The sequence below is a fragment of the Pogonomyrmex barbatus genome, unplaced genomic scaffold (genome assembly GCF_055798465.1).
Source record: "Pogonomyrmex barbatus isolate J1 unplaced genomic scaffold, ASM5579846v1 scaffold5, whole genome shotgun sequence".
In the NCBI taxonomy this organism is placed as follows: Eukaryota; Metazoa; Arthropoda; class Insecta; order Hymenoptera; family Formicidae; genus Pogonomyrmex; species Pogonomyrmex barbatus.
The window spans coordinates 4470807-4495020 of NW_028297149.1; the positions used below are offsets into that span (position 1 = coordinate 4470807).

The 24214-nt window shown below is 35.1% G+C and overlaps 2 protein-coding genes and 1 long non-coding RNA gene across 3 annotated transcripts; 2 read left to right on the forward strand and 1 right to left on the reverse strand.

Annotated features, from left to right (window-relative positions):
* Positions 1 to 43: 43 nt before the first annotated feature.
* LOC105423686 (parkin coregulated gene protein homolog) lies at positions 44 to 1462 on the forward strand. Its single transcript, XM_011633540.3, has 4 exons — positions 44 to 178; positions 250 to 568; positions 628 to 777; positions 864 to 1462. The coding sequence occupies exons 1-4, from the start codon at positions 74 to 76 to the stop codon at positions 1022 to 1024; spliced, it is 735 nt and encodes a 244-aa protein (XP_011631842.1). The 5' UTR covers positions 44 to 73; the 3' UTR covers positions 1025 to 1462.
* Positions 1036 to 4898, reverse strand: GlnRS (Glutaminyl-tRNA synthetase). Its single transcript, XM_011633541.3, has 10 exons — positions 4624 to 4898; positions 4023 to 4327; positions 3702 to 3910; positions 3267 to 3516; positions 2910 to 3207; positions 2444 to 2823; positions 2059 to 2377; positions 1759 to 1979; positions 1489 to 1681; positions 1036 to 1429 (listed from the first exon to the last, which is right to left on the reverse strand). Exons 1-10 carry the CDS (start codon positions 4744 to 4746, stop codon positions 1379 to 1381), a joined length of 2349 nt encoding a protein of 782 aa, XP_011631843.2. The 5' UTR covers positions 4747 to 4898; the 3' UTR covers positions 1036 to 1378.
* Positions 4899 to 5076: 178 nt separating this feature from the next.
* On the forward strand, positions 5077 to 5907 carry LOC105423688 (uncharacterized). The gene is made up of 3 exons (XR_016140328.1): positions 5077 to 5304; positions 5577 to 5698; positions 5770 to 5907. It is a non-coding gene; the product is annotated as an uncharacterized LOC105423688 (long non-coding RNA).
* Positions 5908 to 24214: the final 18307 nt, after the last annotated feature.

Consider the following 24214-nt stretch of genomic DNA (forward strand, 5'->3'; position numbering starts at 1 on the left):
TTACTATACTCGAATAGAATGTTTAACGTGTAATTTGTGTGAATTTGATATTAACAAAAATCCGAACATCGGGATGGTAAGTGAAAAAGAATTCTGGACAGAAGTTCGGAAAGATATACCGCGATATAAAAAGAGGAAGCCGCGAGTAGTTCCTGCATTCACTATTCAAGCTTTGCAGGTAACACGCATTAATAGAACGACAATGTTATGATAAATGATAATGGAATGATATAGTCCTTGTCTTGATAGGAAAACACAGTCGTTGCAAAACCTCCACAATGTAGATTGTATCAACCTCGTCCACCGAAACCTTCGACTTTTAGAAAGTTTTATAAACGCGGTGTATTCCCCATTTCTTTGGAGAACGATGGGTACAATCAGAAAATTAATTGGAAAGTGAATATAGAGGACTTGGATTTCCATCATTATTTGCCAATGTTCTTCGATGGATTAACGGAAACAGAACAACCATATAAATTTCTGGTAGAAGAAGGAATATCGGACATGCTAGAACATGGTGGCTCAAAGATATTGCCCGTTGTTCCTCAATTGATTATTCCTATCAAAAGTAAGTCTTACAATTTACTATAAGAAAAAACATTCATGTTAATCTAAAGACTTTGTTAGATGCGTTGAATACAAGAATGCCTGAGATAATCTGTACTACTATGAAAGCACTTCAACGTTTAGTGCGATCAGCCGATTGCGTTGGTGAAGCTCTAGTCCCGTATTTCAGGCAAATCTTGCCTATTCCAAATTTACTCAAAGACAAAAACGGTAAGTATTTATCTTTGAAGCAATTAAAATGCAATGCAAATAAAATATATGCAATTAAAATAAAATTAAAATCTTTTGGACTTTAGTAAATCTTGGAGAAGGTATCGATTATTCTCAGCAAAGAGGTGAGAACACAGCGGATATTATACAAGAAACTCTCGAAATTTTGGAAAGATATGGCGGTGAGGATGCTTTCATAAATATTAAATACATGGTTCCCACCTACGAATCCTGTATGATGAATTAATAGACAGGAAATGACATTGACTCTTTTAATAAATTTATTCATTATTCAATAAAATTACCACAAAGATGCATGCAAAGTTTAATTTAATTAAACACGTTATATGAAATATATAAAAGCATAATATAATGGAAAAAGATATATCTTATAAAAATATAAACCATGTTTAATCGCTTTAAGATAATTACATATAAATACTTTATGTATTTATCTTAGTTTTTCATAAAAAAATAATAAATCTTTGAAATAAAATTGTTTGTTGCATAATGAAGCATGCACTTTGTCTCGGCATAAAAAAGTATATTAAAAATAGTAGTAATATATTTTTTGGCGATATAATTAACTCGAAAAATATATTTACACCTTTCCTGCATCTTCTTTCAATGTTACAGTACGATTAAAGACAAGCTAAAATAAAAAGGAATGTTAATACAATGTATACATTTGTTGATATTTTTATCATTTACCTTGCCAGGTTTGGTGTCAAGATCAACAGAGAAAAAGCCTATACGTTCAAATTGAAATTTATCGTTTACTTCCGCTGTTTTAGCTAGACTACCATCAATATAAGCAACGATCTCCTTTTTACTGGATGGATTAATATCGCTCAAAAATCCATTCGGTACTTCGTTTGTGTCTTCTGGATTTTTATGTTTGAATCTGAGAAATTGAAAACTTTAATTACTCCACACAAATGTAAAATTCTCTTAATTGATTATTAGGAAAGTATTACTCACAAACGCTCATATAGCCTGACAGATGCTAATGCTGGGTTGGATACCCAGTGTATAAATGCTTTTGGTTTATTTTTTTTTGAAACAGGATCTTGTCTAACAACGATGTTCGTAATGTTACCACTGGCATCTTTTTCGATATTCTCAAATGTTATTACAACGCCTGCATGTTTCAAACCTACAGGTTGTTTTGGTGTCAAACGTCTAAAATCTTTTTCTTCAATCTACAAATATCGATATACAAGTAAAACTACTGAATACAAAAGATCTTGAGTGAAAAAGGCAAAAATGTATATTCCGTACTTCTTTGAAGTCCATAGCTTCAATATATACAATTTCATCAAATGTAATTTCATGATGTTTCTTTTCGGGCTCATTAGGAAAATCTGAGACGTTAAGCTTTATGGCTTTCTCGTAAGAGAAATTTCTAATAGTTAATTTAATAGGTTCTAGAACCACCATATGTCGAGGAGCAGTGAAATTTAGAATATCCCTAACAGCTGCTTCTAAAGCTGCCGGATCAACAGTCGCTTGTGCACCAGTTACACCCATTTGAGCACAAAAATTGTTTATAGCTTCTGGCGGAAATCCACGTCTACGTAGCGCCGTTAATGTAAATAATCTGTAATAATACATTAGTAAAACATCATTAATAAAACATAAAGATAATATTATCTGTTATGTATACCTAGGATCATCCCAATCGGACACTATTCCTTCTTGTATTAATTTAGCAATTTTCCTTTTGGAAACTACTGTATAATTGACGTTCAATCGGCCATATTCCCATTGTACAGGACAATAAATGTTCAAGGAGTTGCAAAGCCAATAATAGGATGATCTTCGTGATTGAAATTCTTTTGTGCAGAGGGAATGAGTGATATTTTCGATACTATCACACAAACAATGGGTATAATCATAAGTAGGATAGATGCACCATTTGTCACTGGTTCGGTGATGTGGCGAGTATTTTATCCTGTATGCAACAGGATCTTGCTTGCCTTCTTCTAAAGTCACTTTCAAGCGTAAAGTCGCTTCACCTTCCTCTAATAAACCATCTTTCATATCCTATTTTTCAAATAGTAAAATAAATAAATTTAAAATAACTGGAAGACAGCGAGAATGTGTTTTGAATAAAAATTTGTTCACATTACATTAAACAATTGCAAGCTTTCCTCAATTGGCCTGTCGCGCCAAGGACTCAGAGGAGGATTAAAACCTTTCATTTCCTCACTAGATTGATGACAAACATAGGCTAAATCTTTTTTTATAAGTTCTATGGCCCAGTCATATAACTGTTGGAAATAATCTGACGAGTGTGTAATAGCAGCTGGTTTGTAACCGAGCCATTCCACCATTTCTTGTATACCAACAAAGAATTTTTCCTCTTCCTTTTCTGGGTTTGTATCATCATATCGCAAATAGCATATGCCATCGTAAGCAGTAGCATATCTGCAAAAGTAAGTCCTTTTAATGATACATTCAGCTTTCAAAATCAAGGAAATGCATACCCAAAGTTGATGTTGATAGCCTTTGCATGTCCAATATGCAAAATCCCATTGGGTTCCGGTGGGAATCTTGTTATCACTTTGCCTCCAGTAGCTTCCAAATGTTTTTGTAGTAAATGATGTGTATATGGTGTCACAATATAGCCATCGGTTTTATAATTTTCCCCAGGTTTGTGAAAATTAACTTTAGTCTTCATGAGTTCACTTATGGTTTGCACTCCTACTTTTTCATTATTTGACATTTCTTTTTGTTCTAAAAATTTAGCAACGTTTCATTGAACACAAATATATATATATATATATATATATATATATATATATATATATAAAATATATATGTATTATATATATATTATTTATATATAAAATATATATATTATATACATATATATATATATATAAATATATAAAATATTTTCTATAAATAATATAACTCACCATCTTTTGTAATTTCAGTCTTCTTTGTTTTCATCTGTTTGTCTTTTAATTGCTTTGCTTGTTTAGGCACTGAGGCAAGATCAGATTCAACTTTTGGACCCAGTAAATCAAGAAGTTGAATATCAAATTCATTCTTTATTGCTTTACCATCTGCCCATTTTAAAACATTGCGTACTTGTTGCATTAACGGACCAGAATTAAAGCGATACCTATTTGTGTGATATAATATAAATTGTAGTTATTATAAAATAACATTTTTTTCCATATTTAAATTATTAGTTTTGAAAAACAAATCTTAAAAATTAAAACAATTTTATTTACCTCTTCTCTAATATCTCATCTTTATGTGCCTTTATTATCTTCTCTACTTCCTCTTCTATCTGTTCAGGTGAAATTATTATCCCTATACCACAGGATTCTTCAAATTTTGTTATATCCAAATCATCATTCACATTGGCCAACAGATAAATCAATGCAACATCTAACCTCTGTATATTATCTAACTTCTTTTCAACTATGTAATTAGTAATAAATGATATTTTGTCTGCAATCTGATTTTTAATTTTGGAAGCCAAATGATATAGCAAGACACCAGTATCTTGAGTAATAGAGCCATGTTTAACTGCCTACAAAAATTAAATTAAAAATTTTAAATATACATAAATAAATAAATAAATCTTACTAATGTACATCTTGACAAACTTAAAGAAATAATTATATAAATGTGTTGAATGTATGATGCAATTGCAAAACAAAGCAACAATTTTAAGATGATGTAACATTGGAATATATATATATATATATTCCAATTATATATCTTATTATACTGTAATTTATTAGTTTTGAGAACAAAATTCGGCACCTAACAATCTTTATGAATTTTTAAAGAAATCATCGATTTCACCAGTTAGTCTACACCAACCTCGTTTATTGCCAGTTTGAGATTCTTCGTAACGTTCGCATTTTTTAAGGTTTCCCTGGCCTTCTGCTCACTCAAACCGATTGACTGGAACAGCTTCACATCATCCTCGTTTCCCGCCGGCATTTTATTTGAGAAAATGTAATTGGCACACCACAAAGAAAAGCACGTGTATCCGTGAGTTGACCATATGGCTGAATGGATGCAACGCAATCCACACCGCCGGTTTGGATCGTGACTGAGGCCGGCAGAAAAGCGTGCTTTTATATTCGCGTCATCATCATAACATGGGTGCTTTCCAACAACATACACAGGCGACACTGTAGCTGTGTTTCGTTCTGAAATAGAATTTTTTGTGCTGTCAGTTACTGAAAATTATTATCCATTCTGCGTAAATTAACCCTAGGGGATTGCTGACTTCCGGTTGTTTTTACTTTATCCCAAGAGGTGAGGTACATACAGTAAAAGTAGTAAGAGGTGAGGTACATACAGTAAAAGTAGTAAGTCGGTTTCGGATCTTCGCAAGGTATGGATGTATTTTTGATTTTGTATTAAAAAATAAATCAAATTTGTTAAGAATTATGGATGATGCACATCGATTAATACCATACGAAATTATAGATGATACTAATAATAAATACACGGTGCTTCTATCTTCAGAAGAATTTCTAAAGGCCAGAAATGGTAATATATGAATTACATCAGCTAGGATAAAGAATTGTTTTAAGAATTCTTCAAGAACTTCTAATTAATATTATTAAATAGTGTATTCTCAAAGAATAATCAAATTCTTACTCTACTCTTGTTACATAATAAGCTTTTTGAAATTCTTTACGATTTTTTTTTGTTATTTTGTGCTTATTGGATATAAACCTAACCTAACCTCAAATGTGTGTATTTTATATATATATATTTAATCATAAACTTAAATATTGATAAATTTAATATTTCGACAGAACCAGAAGTCGCACGTAGAATTTTGGAAAATGCAAAAATTGCCGGCATATCTTCCAATATACATCAAAAGAAAACAAAAGTTTCGAAACGATTTTGGAAGAATGCGAGAGTCTTGATGGCGGTATGAAGTATATTTTTTAATTATTATATGTATTTTTTTGTAATATTCCATATAAAAATTCTGCTTTTAAGTTCATGGGCTAAGAACAGTACTCAAATGTTTATACAATATGGATTATGAACCAGCAATTGTAAGTGGCAAACTGAAGCAAAAGAATATTTTTGAAAAAATATCTCAATGACTTGCTGAAAATAGCTATATGTTTTCTGCAAAACAATGTGCATCAAAATTAATAGCCTTAAAACGGATATACAAGAAGATTAAGGATCATAATAATACATCTGGTAATGATAGACAAACATGGCAATACTATGATGTAAGCATTATCACATTTATTCCATATACATAGTGTTGTAGCCAGATCTACAATTAATAATAAAAGTAGTCCGCATGGCAACAAAATTAGTCCGCATGAAATTCGGAAAAAGTCTTTCGAAAGACGACACAAATGCGTGATCGCCAAAATTGCGATCAGTCTTTCGAAAGACCGCAGAAATGCATCGCGCGAGAATATTGCGAAAAGTCTATCAGCAAATTCCTCAATTTGCTGATCGAACCAGGCGTGATATTGAACAATCAATATCACGCGATCAATTGATGCAACCGATCAGAATGCTGATCGGGCATCGACCGGGCAGTCTATATAATCAATCATACAAGACAGAGTGGAAAGAGTCAAATACTACGTATCGTCCGGAATCGGACTTATAATAATCGCACGAGATATTACCGAATCTCGTAGCGAAGTTCCCACGAGCCGCATCTACTATCAGCATCTCAGGTGACAAATTCGGTCGTCGGCTGCCACAATAACGCGATACGCACCGAGTCACCCGACGACGTTTAACTGTGTGTAAAATATAATTAATATTAATATATCAAGCATCTGTGCACTTGTGAGAATAAATCAATTAAAATAAAGAAAGTGTATATAAATGAATTCAAGAAGATCCCTACATTCTTTTGATCCTGCTCGGAGTCCCAACTCCTTAGGCTTAACGAACCCGACTATCCCTAATATTAACGTTGTAGACCATCCAGGGTACAACATTTTGGTGGCAGCGGTGGGATTGTCAAAACCATCCCTAAGAACAACAACTTGAGAGAATCATCGTTAATCAAGCCAGCAGAATCAAACGAGTAAGCCCCGACGCATTGTATTACGAGCAGAAGAAAAAATTTTTTCTTGAAAAAAAAAACAAGATAAGACCTGCAGTAATAGATTACAAGCAGGCAGAAGAATCAAATTCCCGATAAGCCGAAAATACAAGACCTGTAGAAAACAGGCGGACGGAAAAGGCCCCGTCAAAAAATAAGCCGCCCACGAAATTGTGTCAAGTGTATAGTGCAACATTAATAGTGCCGACCTACGACAACGAGTGGCAGCAGAGCAACGACCAGAGAGTCCATGAGCACCGAGAGCCAGCCAGCACTGACCGTGTACAACGATACCAGGCAGCAAGGACGCTTCACCGACACGCACTACTACATGCAACCAACTGACACGCCAGCACAAACAGCGATCATGCGAGCGTATTCGATCTGTCTTCTAATGTAAGTCAGAGAAAACCATATTTTGTAAAGCGAATGTCCGCAGCGAAGGATAACTTAGCGAATGCAACTTGGCCAAAATCGCGGCCAACAAACAACCCCGTAAAATTTCCGCACATTATCTCCGCATTAAATACCGCGAGAAACGCGCTAAAAGAAATACGCGATAACGTGCACTATATATTATGATACGATAGTGACGAAGACGTCCACGTAATAATCGAATGCGAATTCCCGTACGCCGAGAAGGATTATAGCTTGCTCGAACCGAACGACACCGACTCTCCCACTGACACATACATACAAGCGCGCAAACACATACATACGAACTTACGAGATGGAAGTATATTTAATTCTTTCAATATATACCAATCGCTAATAAACGAAATGGCTCACTCATCTGTCGAACAACAGAACGAAATCGACAACGAAATTTTGCAACTACGACATTCGGTCGAGAGACATGGACCGCAAGAAAATCGAACGAACCGCCGCGTCACAATCGATGCACCGCCCGATAACAGTCTCCTTTGAGAATTAATGGATGAAATACGCGATCTCCGTGTGCAAGTCAACGGATTAAACCGACAAACACAATTGCCTATGGGCGAACGAGAATATCTCAGGATTTTCTGCCGCACCAGCTAGATCTAACTTACGGAAGTTCGTATCAAGATATACGAAACCAGCCGGGAAATGCACTGATATTCCTCACATTGACGCGCGTAACATGAGTCCCAGAGATCGACGACACGTCACGAGAACGCGTGTATGAATTTTTAAATGCAAGTACGTACGCGATAAAAAATATACATCCCGCAAATGAACATTCTCTATTAGAAGCCACTCTTTGCATTAAATTCAAAGGCAAGGCCATGATGGATTTCCGTACGCGAGATATAATAAACTTCGAACAGTTAAACGAGAACTAGAAAAGGAATATTTAAGCAAACGAAGTACCACACATTTACTCGAATTTAACTCGCTTAAACAAAAACTAAACGAGAATGCACAAGAATGCGGCAGACGAACAGACAATATAGCCATGGAATTATACGAATCCATGGAAGAAGGAAAAAATCACGGTCGAACAGCAACGCGCGATTTTAGAAAGTATAAAAAAGCAGGCGCTCTACAATTACCAGAACGGTTTACATGAAAAAATTAAATTGATTGTACGATCGCAGCGATATCAAACGATACAGGAAGCGATCGCAGAAGCAACCGCAGAAGAAAAAACGCGAGAACCTAGCACTCGAACACAAACTTATCGAAACCGGCCAATAGTTAAAATCTCGCATCCGCCGAGTCCGCGTTGCGAGAAATGCGGAAAAATCGGTCGTTACGGGCGCGATTGTAGGACTAGCCGTTTCTCAAATAGATGTACCCTGCCTAAGCCAGAAGGACAATCACGAATAAATACAATTGAAAAACAGTGTAGCTATTGTAAAAAGATAGGACATTTGCGGCACGAATGTTGGACATTGAACGGAAAATCAGAAAACAGCAAAAATTCCGGAAAAATTTTTTCGAATTCGCGAAGAGAAAATCCCGCAAAGAACTTTAAAAATAAAAAGAGCGAAACCGGCAAAGATAAACCGTCTCGCGCCCCGCGTCAAAGTATCGCGTGGCACACGTCAAGGGGACATCGTTCGTCAACACTGGATTAAATGCGATCATATTACCGATTGCAGAAGCCAAAGATAGAAAAATAAACTTCTTGTTTGATACGGGCGCATCAGCAACAATAATAAAACTAAAATATGTACTAGTTGTGAAACATGTACTACACGTCCTAATCTATGAGGAAAAAACTAAGCTAACAGGCATAACAGGACATGAAATAATAACATTGGGCAAAACACATGTTACGATTCAACTGTCGTGAAAAAAGATATGACACCCCGTATACATAGTGCGAGATAACACGCCAATGAAATACGATGCGACCCTAGGAGCAGAGTTCATTTGAAAATACATAACTGCGTTCAATCCAAAAACAAATTCAGTACAATTTAAAAATACGAAATTCAAACTTTACCCATACAGGCGCGTAACTTTAGGGCCGCGCAGCGAAACAATCGTGCAAGTCACGACTAACCAACACATAATTGGATTGACGAAACTAGAGGAAATGATACCTGGAATTTTTATTGGATGTTGCCTAGTCGAACCGCGAAATTATACATGTCCAATCAGTATAATAAATATTACGGAAGAAGAAAAAATCGTTCAGGTACCGCAAGTAATATTAGAAGAAATAAACATATAAGAAAAAATAACACAGGAATCTGTGAACGCAATGCAGATAAAAAAATAAAGATACAAAATTAATATCTTGAGAAGAGTACATAAACAATTCCTTGCGCACAGAACATTTAAATGAGGAAGAACGAAAATCTGTATTAAAATTATGTCACGAATATAATGACGTGTTCCACCTAAGAGATACATTAACGTGCACAACAAAAATTAAGCATGACATATCAGTACGAACAGATTCATCACCAGTAAACGTACGACTTTATCGTTTACCGGAAAAACATAAAGACGAGGTAAATAAACAAATTCAAGAAATGTTGAAACAAGAAATTATCAGACCGAGCGTCAGCTAATGGAACGCATCACTATTAGTCGTGCCCAAAAAAGACAGACACGTCAGGAAAAACAAAATTACGAATTGTAGTAGATTTCAGAAAATTAAATGATCTCACAATCGGAGATTCATTCCCGTTGCCCAACATAACAGATATACTTGATCAGCTGGGCAACGCGAAATACTTCACAACACTGGATCTTGCATCAGGTTACCATCAGATATGACGGAGCGAGATAAAAATAAAATGGCATTCTCTACACCACACGGTCATTATGAATTTAATAGAATGCCATTTGGTTTAAAAAACGCACCTGCAACTTTCCAACGACTAATGAATTCAATTTTAACGAGTTTGCAAGGAATTAAATGTCTAGTGTATCTTGACGACTACTGTATCTTGTAATATACGGTCCTAGCCTTATAGAACTGTTATGTCCAACCCGAGGTAAATATATTTTTATATATTTTTTTTTTTTTTTAAATGGATGGGGCTTGGAAGGACGCTCCAAATACCCTCTCGCAGGTGGCCGCGCTGAGGCGTCCCTACGAGTCGGACACACTGTGCAGAGCCACGAGTGCGAGTCAACGTCTTGAAAAAGACGCTATGACTTCGACTGCGTGACGTGCGTCCGTCGGTCCGTAATTTAGGCAAGAGAATTTAATCTCTTTTGCCAGGGACAGGACCATGCGCGAATCTTGGGATAACGAGGAATGAAAGAGGGAGCGAATAACTAAACGATAAATAATTTAAATTTTACATATAATTAATAATTTTAAAACGATACAAGGTTAGTTACGTATCAAGATCGTATACAAGATCGTACATTAGCTACAAGATCGTATCATTATATTGTATCATTATATTTTATTTTTACGTTGGAATATATTCATTGACGATATATTTATAAAATAAGAAGGGTGTTACGTACAGAAATTCGGGCGTTCCCAAAATTAACGGATGTATCGTTAGGTTTAGTATTTTTAATTTGTTATTAATCTATTTTAAATTGTATGTTGTTGACTGTGTGTGTGTGTGGGGTTGTCCTGAGAGGAGGTCGGGTTTTCGCTAGTGAGGTCTAGGAGAGGAGGGGAAGGAGTCCGTAGTTCACAGAACTCGTCCAAGGATTTCTGGGTACGGAAATCTGAGTATGTCTGGAGGTCATGGCGCTCTGGGAAGAGTACACTGAAATCTGGGGGTGATCCAGATTCAGCTGGTTTGATCGGGGAATAGGATGGAGGAGAAAGGTGTAAATAATGGGGTCTCCTGCTGGAACAACTCGTGGTTTCTTGATGTATTAAAACCTCGGATGTCCCAGGCAAAGGATAGCTTCCCGTCTGGCGAGCTCGCTTGTTCCGACGGTAACGGAGCCTCTTCAGGGCTCGCCTCCGTCTTTGAGCGTCGGAGAGTGTGGATGATGCAGCTTTCACTAAAAGGAATGGATTTGGAATATGAAGGAAATGTCATTAGTCGCAAACCTTAAGGCTATCTCTGAAATATTTCAGGAAACCGAGAGATCCGAGAGGAGAGAAATGAAAAAAAAGGAAAAAGAAAATTGTAAGAGAGGAGAGAAAAGCCAAAAGAATAGAGTTACCCGACAGCCATGAACCTGCTGAGAGCTCCGCAACGCATAGAGAGCCCGAGAGGTTCGACGGCTGAAGCCAACAGGGAAGAAGCAGATTTTTGCCAAACTATTCGGCAGCCATGAACCTGCTGAGTGCTCCGCAACGCATAGGGAGCCCGAGAGGTTCGACAGCTGAAGCCAAGAAAGAAAGAGAAAAGAAAAAGAAAAGGGAGTAGACGTGTAAGGAGAACGGCAGAGGATAGAAAGGGTGAATGAGAAAGTATAAGGAGAAGAGACCCGAAAATTATTAAAGGAATTTTTTATGTGTAATTAAACTTACTTTTATTCTGTAGAGTTGAGATCTGCGAGATGAAGGCGGTAATAGTGTCAGGAAACTTGATCGCTTGTTCTTGTTGATTGTTTTCAACTGACACCGACTAAATTATTGATAACCTGAATTATCGACAAACTGGTAAACTGAACGGTTCCGACCGTGTAAAGAAATGGGACGTAGCAGAGAGAGTAAGTTCCATGCCTTTAAGGGCACTATATATATATGATTTCGTTGAGGAAAACATCTGTACACGTATTGTTTTTCCGTGATTAGGATAATAGGGATTATCCGCTTAGCCAAATTCTTAGTAATCGACTCTCGGAAGAGATTAGCGGCGTAGCCGTCGCGATCGTAACACAACATGTGTCATTCGTTTATCTGCTTAACTAAATTCTAATAACTGATATCCAAAAGAGAAGAGTCGCGCAGTCATCAAGATGTAACGTCGGTGTACTTCAGCGATTAAGATAATAGGGATTATCCGCTTAGCCGAATTCTAGAAACCGACCTCCGGAAGAGATCAGTTGTGTGACCGTCGCGATCCAACAGAGTAACAGAACATGCGTCACTCGTTTATCCGCTTAATTAAATTCTAATAACAGATACCCGAAAGAGAAGAATCGTGCAGTCGTCACGACGTAACAGAACATAATAAAAAATTAAAATTAGTCCTTCAAAGATTAAGAGAGAATAATCTAAAACTCCAACCGGACAAGTGCGAATTCTTACGAAAAGAAGTAGTTTATTTAGGACATATAATTACAGAAAATGGAATTTCGCCAGATCCATCAAAATTGCACGCCGTAAAAAATTTTCCTATGCCCAAAAAGGTAAAAGATGTGCAATCATTCATCGGATTAGCCGAATACTATCGAAAATTTATCGAAAATTTCTCACGAATAGCAAAACCATTAACAAAACTCACAAAAAAAGGAGAGAAATTTGAGTGGACCGAAACACAGCAAAATGCATTTGACATGCTAAAAAATAAATTAACGACGGCGCCGATATTAAAATATCCCGACTTCGAGAGAATTCCTCCTAACCACAGATGCATCGGACTATGCAATAGGAGCCGTCTTATCGCAAGGCGAGGTAGGTCAAGACCAATCCGTCGCGTATACCAGCCGTATACTATCACGAGCAGAACAGAATTATAATGACTGAAAAGGAATTACTCGCAATAGTATGGGCAGTAAAACATTTCAGACCTTATTTATACGGGACAAAATTTAAAATAATTACCGACCATAAACTATTAATATGGTTATTTAACGTAACAGATCGACCTTTAACGTAACAGACCCGAATTACGTTTAATCAAATGGAGATTAAAATTGGAAGAATTCGATTACGAAATAATACATAAAGCTGGGAAAGCAAACGCTAATGCTGACGCATTAAGCCGTAACGTGGCAGTAATAACAGAAGAGCAACAAACTGTGACGATGTCGCGTCAGAAAAGCAATATGAAGAAGAAGAAAAGAAACAAATATTATACGAATACCATAACGCACCTATAGGAGGACACCAGGACGTTGAACAAACAATAAATAGAATACGATTACACCACAACTGGCCAGGATTAAAACGAGATGTTGAGCAATACATCTCAAAATGTGAACTTTGTCAGAAAAATAAATTGCAACGACGCGCTAAAGCACCGTTAATGATAACAGATACGCCAACAAAACCATTTGAGAAATGCGCGTTAGATATCGTAGGACCATTGCCTGTAACGACGATGGGAAACAAATATATATTAACATTTCAAGATAATTTAACAAAATTTAGCAAAGGAATACCAGTACAAAATCAAGAGGCAACAACAATAGCAAAAGAATTAGTGACAAAATTCATTCTAGAATATGGAATTCCAGACAAAATCCTGACCGATCAAGGAACAAACTTTACCAGCGAATTATTTAAAAATACGTGCAAATTATTAAAAATACAAAAATTGCAAACGAACCTATCATCCAGAAACAAACGGAGCACTCGAAAGATCACATCGGACATTAACCGAATATTTACGACATTATATTAATAATGATCAGACAAATTGGGACGAATGGATGTATGCGATGTTCGCATATAATACAACACCGCACACCGCTACGAATTTCACGCCGTTCGAACTGGTCTACGGGCACCAGGCATCACTACTTACGGCCCTAACTAGCTCACCGAAACCATCGTACACATACGATGATTATGCGCAAGAACTCCGTGAAAGAATACGAGTCGCGAATCAGATAGCGAAAGAAAACGTAAAAGAGGAAGAACAAAAAGCGAAGGAAATCTACGACAGAAAAACAAAAATACGCACATTCGAAAGGAGATAAAGTCCTATTACATGACGAAACAGTTCGGTGAGGGAGATCGAAAAAACTAGACGCGTTATGGATCGGACCCTATACAATTTTAGAAAAAATAGACGATCTAAATTATAAAATAAAAATGGGCCGCCGAACGATAAACGTGCACGCGAACCGAATTAAACCGTTCGTCGAAAATTAAAAAGAGATAAGATAAAAGCACATAATACAAAATAAAAATATAGAAAAATAAAAATAAAAACATTGGGACTTACCGAAGAAGAATCCCAGCATGTCCAGAGAATAATCCAATCACCAATAATCCAAAGTTACACTATAAAAAATCACTACAAACTAACAACTACACTAGTAAATAAGTATACTATAAACTACACTACACTACACACGAGTCATGACTAGGCCCCAGGAGAGCGGCTCCTCGCCTCTGCGGGATTGACCGCTGGGTCATCCCCCACATCGACCTTGTCCACATCGGCTGGAAAATCTTTCAACGGATCATCCAAGTCATCTCCCGAATTCACTTCCACGCCAGCCAAAACGGCCTCAGGCATGGACACAAGCAATGGACTTGTACAGTTCCACCGACCATGGCAATTCGATGACTCTACCAGGAGCATCATTGCCAGCAAACCAAATGCAGTCCTCACAAACGTGAAACGTAACGTGAAACACACCGTTACTATAAAACCGATTCACGATGGATAGCCACTCTCGCACGCGACGGAAGTGCACCTGAGCGGCAGGACTATCCATAAACTCGTTTACTTCAGTATTGTCTATTTCAATGTCGAAGCCTTCGTCATCAGACGATGCTTCCGCCGCGGCGGAATTATCATCGAACACCGGCGGCGACGCATCGCGCTTAAAATTTTCCCGAGAGCTCATGGTGTTACGAGAAGGATGTTTCGACAACTGAGATGCAGGCAGTAGGCTCATCGCAAAAGAATGAAATATTAGAAGGGTCATACGGAATATCTAACACCGATGTAATAAATAGGACACCAAGAGAAATGATAAACGTTATAAAAAGCAAGCTCAACAGATTCACACGAGAATCTTTTTAACTAAGATAACGAAATAAGAATAAAGTAACATTACGCCTGAAGAATATGATAAAAAAGAAACACTGAATTCGAGCACCGCAAACTCTTCATGAGAAATAAGAATTTTTATTTTAACATTGCAGAATACAGATATGGATAATCAATGGAGAAGGAGAAGAAAAACTACCATTTGAAGTAGAGAGCTTCAAACACCCCAGAATATACTTCGAGGAAATAGGAAAACTAAACATAATCGAGTCATTCTGGAAAATAGTTATAAAAATAGATATCTCACCAATCGAAAAACAAGCAGAGCAAATAGAAGAATACATTCTAAAAGCGCAAAACATATGCACTATGTTACAATTTAAAACAAAGGGTCATGCCATAACTATTAGGTGTACAAAAAAGTTCTGAGCTTTAGATTTCATACAACCGAAATAACAATTTAAATTTTATATATCTTCCCGCCCTTTTGCGGTTTTAAAGCGTTGACATTTGGCCTTCTAAAATGCCATACGGTTTGGCGTTTGATGCACATAACTTCAAAAATCAGTAGTGTTCACGATGGCAATAACAAAAGAGCATATTCGAGTTTCCATCCACTTCGCGTTTCATCTGAAGAAAAATACTGCTGAAGCCACTGCAATGATTTGTGCTGCGTATGGAGAGAACGCTGTAAGTCATACTACATGTAAAAGATGGTATCAAAAATTTCGTCAAGGAGGTTTCAGTCTTGAAGATGAACTGCGTGCTGGACGCCTTCAAAAGATTGAAACGGACGAATTGCAAGCACTGCTGGATATAAACTCTAAAAACTAAAAGGAGCTTGCAGAACAGCTTGGCGTTACGCAGCAAACCATTTCCGTATGGTACGATGGGAAAGGTTCAGAAGGAAGGCAGATGGGTTCCGCATGAATTGTCCGAAGACAACAAAAATCGTCGGCGTGACACTGCACTCACTTTGCTTTCAAAGTTCCGAAAAAAAGATTTTCTGCACAAAATCATTATAGGCGATGAAAAGTTTTTTATGATAACCCTAAACGTAGAAAATCATGGGTTGACCCTGGTCAACCTTCGACATCGACGCCAAAGCCCAATATCCACGCCAAAAAGGTTTTGCTCTGTATCTGGTGGGATTGGAAAGGTGTATTGTATTACGAATTGTTACAACTGGGTGAAACAATCACGGCAGACCACTACCAACAACAATTGACCAATTTGAGCGATGCATTAGAAGAAAAGAGGCCATTTACTGGCCAAGGATGTCGTAAAGTGATCTTGCTTCATGACAATGCTCGATCACATGTTGCGAAAGCGACTCAGGATCATATCTTTGCGTTAGGCTGGAAACTTCTCCCGCACGCGGCGTATAGCCCAGACATGGCGCCTTCCGATTACTATCTATTCCGGTCGCTGCAGCATCATTTGGCTGATACACATTTCGTGAGATTTGAAGAGATACGAAAATGCATTGATGACTTTATCGCTTCGAAGCCGGTGAGCTTCTATCAAGGAATTCGCAAACTATCCGAAAGATGGCAAAAGGTCATTGATGCAAACGGGGAATATTTCACTGATTAATATTTTTTTGTTTTTGAATAAAGATTGAATTTTACAAAAAAAAGCTCAGAACTTTTTTACACCTATATAATACCATAATTGAACACAATTACCAGCGGTTAAAACATTTAATAAAAAGAATAAACTCTCTGTATAAAACACAAGATACAAAAACGAAACGAGGGCTAATAGATGGAATAGAAAGTATTGCCAAAACATTATTCGGAACAATGGACAATGAGGAAATTAATCAATGAACAATTAAATATCTTACATAACAAACAACAGAGCATATAATAAAAAATCAAATCAAAATTATAAACGCAACGATAGCGCATATAATCACGAGAAAATAATCCAAAATACTGAAAACATTTTAGCTAACGCAATCAAAAGTTAGAAATGGCACTAACAACGGAAATAAGTAGCGAAAACGTAAAAGAACACTTTATAATCACCAACGCAATACTTGCCGCAGTGACATAAAACGCGGAGGACACTAGAATATCTAATTGCGATAAAAAATGGAATACTACACCCGCGACTAATACCGTTAGAAGAAATAATGAAGAATCTTAAGAAAGCAATCACACAAATACCGCAAGGATCATATTTTCCATTTAAAATAAGGGAAGAGGATTGGCCTACAATAGAAAAAGTAACGAAAATGAGCGCGCACTGTGACAGAACAAATGTCTATACAATCCTACAATTCCCGCTAATTTTACTTCCACTATACGAAATATTAAACATAATACCGCTACCGGTACCATACAAGCAAAACATATCCGCATTAATTGAAACGAACAATCCATTAATAGCTTTGGATATTGACAGACACGTACGCAAAACTGACTCACGAAAAGTTAAGATAAAGCAAGCAAATAAATACAAACTACTTGTGTGAACAAATCTTTCCAATTAGAAATGTAAAAACCCGCTATGCGAAATAGACATATATGTAGAAAACGACAACTGTTATAACAATTGTAAAATTAAATACATAACAATAAAAAATAGTATATGGATAGCTTTAAGTAATTCATATTCTTGGTTATATTCCACACCAGCGAAACAAACTATTACAATTTTATGTAAAAATAATAAAGAAATGCGTAGAACTATTACAAATACAGGAAAAATAACGTTATCAAGTAACTGTAAAATAGTTACATCAGACGCGACAATAAAATCAACAAGTACCAACAAGGGAAAAGAAATAAAAACTTATTTACCAGAATATAATATTACATTACTAAGCGAAACTCTCAAGGTAAATAAGACAGAAAAAATTAAATTAAAAGTTATACAGGACGCAACAGACCTGATAGAATTAACAAAGAAATTAAATAATATGAAGAACGAAATAAACAATAACGAGATACCCCTTTTTTCACAATAATACTTTGTATATCCTGTATTAATTAGCAGCTCATTAATAATGATAATCATCGCTATCGTAACAATAATAATTGTAATAAGAAAGAAAAAAACAAACTGAAATAATGACTCACGCAATGTCGCGCCGTTAGAATAAGCGAAAGTACTCGATTCTAAGCAAACGATTATATTATAACAAAAAAAAAATGTATCGGAAGAAAAATTATGTAAAAAAGCGAAAACTTCGTATCTCCGTTTTCTTTTACTAACGGGGGGGGATATTGTAGCCAGATCTACAACTAATAATAAAAGTAGTCCGCATGGCAACAAAATTAGTCCGCATGAAATTCGGAAAAAGTCTTTCGAAAGACGACACAAATGCGTGATCGTCAAAATTGCGATCAGTCTTTCGAAAGACCGCAGAAATGCATCGCGCGAGAATATTGCGAAAAGTCTATCAAATTCCTCAATTTGCTGATCGAACCAGGCGTGATATTGAGCAATCAATATCACGCGATCATCGACGCAACCGATCAGAATGCTGATCGGGCATCAACCAGTCTATATAATTAATCATACAAGAGTGGAGAGAGTCAAATACTATGTGTCGTCCGGAATCAGATTTATAATAATCGCACGAGATATTACCGAATCTCGTAGCGAAGTTCCCGCGAACCGTATTATCAGCATCTCAGGTGACATATTCGGCCGCCAGAGTAACGCGATACGCACCGAGTCATCCGACGACGTTTAACCGTGTGTAAAATATAATCGTTAATATATCAAGCATCTGTGCACTTGTGAGAATAAATCAATTAAAATAAAGAAAGTGTGTGTAAATGAATTTAAGAAGATCCCTACATTCTTTTGATCCTGCTCGAAGTCCCAACTCCTTAGGCTTAACGAACCCAACTATCCCTAATATTAACGTTGTAACCCATCCGGGGTACAACAATAGTAAATGTAATGAAAATAAGAATGTACAAATAATAATATCTCACTTTTATTTATGAATCAATAGCATTAGCAAATGCACGAGATTTTCAGTAAAAACTGTGGATAAAACCGTTATCGACCCTGAGCTTAACGCTAATTGACGATAATTTGTCGTCTGAAGCTTCAAATAGTCATGAAAACTTTTCAATACGTAATTTTTAACACTGTGTAATGCTAAGTAATTTAATATTCAAATTATAACGTATAATAATTTTTTAATACTAATTGTAGCTTCTAAACAAATGAAAGTGTCATCTGCTAAATTTGATAAATTATCTGATAAATATTTGCAACAGATCATGGAAGAAAGAACAATTGCAAGAAAAGAAAAGAAAGAATGTCATAAAACTAAAATGAAAAGGTGGAAAAAGAACGAATTGCTGGAAAATTTCACAAAACGAAAATAGAAATTAGTATTGTGATTAGTGCAAACTTATTTTATTGTCCGATATGCCAGTACCAGATCAATGACTTACTAAATACTTTTTATATATCGTTCGAATAATCAACGTTTATTCATTTTACATACTTATATTTTAAGTAAATTGAAAACAAAAATTAATGTCTATCGATGTGCTGTTTTTTTATCTCAATAACGAATGTTTTCGTTAAAAACAATTCGGCAAATTTTTATTTACAATTTACTTAAAATCTGATGATTTTACAAAAAAAGTAAAAATAGATATAAAATATATTTATATAACTCATTTTTGTCTGGTTTCACACATTTTTTATTTTCTTTGTTTTCGTTCAGATAATCATATTTTATTTTATAATATATTTTCTAATATATATATATATATATATTAGAAAATATATTATAAAATAAATACACACATATATATATATATATATATATATATGTAATATTGTAATAGATCATAAATATTAAGAAGTTAATAATGACAAAATTAATAATTGACAAAGTACAAAAAACAAAAGTATCAAATAAAAAGAATTAGTAAGATTTTGTTTATTGTTACATATATCTTTTTTTTCTTTAATTTTATTTTTAATATAGATCGACACAATTAATGTTTGTTTTGTTTAAATTTTTTGTTTATGTGAAGTTTTTTTCTTGCCGAAAATGTGATTTAAAGTCTACATCTGTTAATACAGAAACTATTGTTTTGAATATAATTTTGTACGCGTGGTCCGCGTTTACTATCAATCTTATTAGTTATAACATTATATCATCAGCACTTGAATCGTTTTCGGTTATTATTCTAATAGCATTGAATAACATATGTCGATCCATATTGGTTATGTTTTGATTTTTTATGTACACTTTTTGACTGCTTTACACTGCTTTTCCGAAATCCAGTACTAGGCAGTAAAAATTTAAATTTCGGAACGGTAAAAGTCAGTCATTTCAATAACAGCAGCGACAGTACTTCCAGTTAATTTTGGAATATGGCTAATGTTGAGTGTGCAGCGCGGACACTTTAAAGTAATAAGCATAAAATAAAATAAAATTATAAAATTATAAAATTATAAAATTATGTAATTAAAGAGAAACAATAATTTATGCAAATTAACAAATACAATAAGAAAAAGATTCAAAATTTTTTAATTTGCATTTAATTCATATATAAGTTTATTTCCTTTGCCAATATATGTATGTACATACAAATATGAAAAACACAATTATTAAATATAAAAAATGTATATTTACGATATATGGTATATATATTACTGTACATATTAAAAAATAAAATTTTAGATAAAAGTTCAAAAAGATCTATTAATTGAATAAGATCATTTATGATATGTGCATGTGCGTGCGTGCGTGCGTGCGTGCGCGCGCGCGCGCGCGCGCGCGCGCGTGTGTGTGTGTGTGTATGTATGTGTGTGCGTGCGTGCGTGCGTACGTACAAAAGAAATAAGGTTAAAATTTTTTAAAGTTTGTTCTTTTCATTGACTCCTATGTTATTGATGTGTGTTAATTTTGAATTCACTTTTCAATAATTCTTTCTCTACTTAATTTTCCTTCTTTTATTAGAGTCTAAGCGAAGATACGCTATATATAATATCTAAAACAGAATATAACGAATATTCAGTTCGATCCATTTTTTTATTTATGTTTATATAAATTTTGCATACTAAATTCATCACACTATAGAGTATTTAAATTGTTGTGTTGGTCTTTGACAAATTTATAATTTTTTATTTATGTTTATATAAATTTTGCATACTAAATTCATCACACTATAGAGTATTTAAATTGTTGTGTTGGTCTTTGACAAATTTATAATTTTTTATTTATGTTTATATAAATTTTACATACTAAATTCATCACACTATAGAGTATTTAAATTGTTGTGTTGGTCTTTGACAAATTTATATACACCACTTTGCAACTTTATACCACAGTACTTTATACTGTCGCGAGCGCCGAGAACGCAATCACGCTCACTGCTGACAAAGCGGATTGCGGCAAGCGATACTTTATCCGACGAATTATTATTTTACCAAGCGATAGCGATTACCAACGCTACCGTGCTAATCGCGCAAATATTGTGTAATCGTTCCACGTGAAGCAACTGTTAACCGGGTTGCGCGACCCTTACGCGGAAAACCACCGCGCGACCCAGAAATATACCGCGAACGTTGACGAACATGTTGATGACACGGCAAGGATCGGCCGCCTGAAACAGGATAAAAACGGAAGACCGATACTAGGAGAGGACTCGTCGAGATCCGCGTGCCGTCACGTCTGTCGCGGTCCGAATTAAAAAGGACAAACTGTATCAAGTGTTAATAAAATTTATCGAAATTAAAACGAAGTAGTGAGTGCTTTCTCCCCGCCGACTCCTTGACCGATCCTCCGAAACGACCCGTACAACAATACCAACTGTGGTTATGGCATGTACAATTTTTTTGAACCATCATATTGTTGAGTATGCATTTCTGTCATGCGCGAATGACAATCATTTCACGGATATTGAGCAGAGTTAACTTACTGTATCTACTTATATTGTGATATATAACTCTCTCAAACGTGAAAATGTGAAATTTTTCACGTGAACTTTTTCGCCATGTATCTTGGTGGCGAAAAGGCGGAAATCTAGGGAATTAATAAATATGCTTCGAAATTAGAAGATTAGGACTGCGTTAGGATTAAATGTACATACTCAGATAGCCAAGTATGATATAGCATATTAAGCGAACTAATGCACGTGTTGCTATATATTTGTCATATATTTGCTGACATCGAAATAGGACACGTAACGAATACAACAATATGCCTGCTTATGGATACAATTAGTTGACGAAATTTTAAGAGTAAACAGTCAGCGATAGTATGTTATGTTATCAGCAATATATCAACAACATGTCACCAACAAATGATTAATCGTTTCATCTTGAGCATCATGATGAAAACATGACGGCAACAAAACATATATAATGATTTCCATCCGTTGTCACATATATGTTTTCAAACATGAAGATTTTTAATTGTAGTTCAATGCTAACAACATGTTAATAATATGAAATGTTATACGTTTACAACTTTTCAGCAAAAAGACATATAGTTTTCGAGATTTATATACAAGTTGTAAATATTCATTTCTAATTACACTTACACATATACATAGATTATCCTAAGCAACTGATGTACATTGCAACTTTATATTAATCATATTACACATAATATAAAATAAAATAAGAAAATAAAATAGAAATATAAATAAAAATTAATAACATTCCCTGATTAATTAATACAACTTTGATTAAATAGTAATATAGTTAGAAGCGTTTTTGAAACAGATTGTTGTTTTGAAATCTGTTTAAAAATTTCTTCTGATATAATTTTATTGCCTTTTTGTTAAAAAATGCGATATTTCTGGACACACGTTATTGTTTCAAAAATAATAAGTTTATATATTATCTATTATCTCTTAAACATTGTCGGTGTTTTGAAATATATACAATGCACAACTCTAATAAAAATTACGGACAGAAATGGATATGATTTCTGATCGACTAAATTGTAAATTTATTTTTTATCTGTATAGACAGAAACCGAAGAAATCTTGTCTGTTTCTGTCCGATTCTGTCAATTTTACCAGAGAAACTGGCATAGAACATTTAGTTGGCATATTATCAGCATATGCAGCATTTGTTATTTGGCATATGTTGCCGTCATGTTGTTGTTAACATGCTGTTGAATGTGGATAGCATACCGATGATGACGAGTTGCTTTCAAGTTGTCGCCAATTTGCTATCAACATGTTGGTAATTGCAGATAACAAATTGACAACACGAGTTAAGTTGTGAGTAGATTGATGCTGACATATTGCCGTCGATTTGTCATTATTAAAATTATCATTCCATTGAGTTCAATGCGACAGACATAATACTGTCTCACCTTGTCCCGAATTTGTTTAAATTAGTTGTTGCAACTTTCGGCTATATAACAGCAAATTTAAAACATTTTGCTGGGTAGTATATATACAATGGGTGACACCCGTTTGACCCACTTGAACAGTGAAAAAAAATTCTAGATCTAGGGATCACTGGTCCCTGTGAGTGGCTAGTGATCAATCGAGACGTGATCAAACGAATGTCACCCATATACAATCGATTATTAAAAAATATACATAATACTATATCAATAAAATAATTTTCCTTAGCTATAAAACCTATGAAACTATGTTTCATAATTTCACTTTCCATGCATCTAAGCTACATACATAATCACTATACGTGAAAATTTTCATGTAAAATGTCAATGCGTGAAAAATAAAAAGTGAAAAATAAAAAATGAAAAGTGAAAAATTTTACGTGAAGTTACATGATTGACTCTTGAGGCATGTGGTGATATTTATCGCAATAACGTGCTCTAGCATGCATACGTTCTGAATATGTTTTGAGAAGATCGCAATGCGTATATTGTGATCATCTCAGAATATTCTCATATGTACTGCGCTCGACTAAGTACGTTCTAGCGTACTTAGTACGTTCCTATGTCCGAAGTAACACCTTCCATGAAATTTCGCCGCGAATATTTGCAGCGAATGATGACAGTATTAGGAAATGATGAAAACGGGAAGTTTTCAGTAGATTATGGTTACGTTCCGATATTGATTGCTAGTACTGAAAATCTATAATATACGTGACTCCTTACGGAAAATAAGTAAAAAAA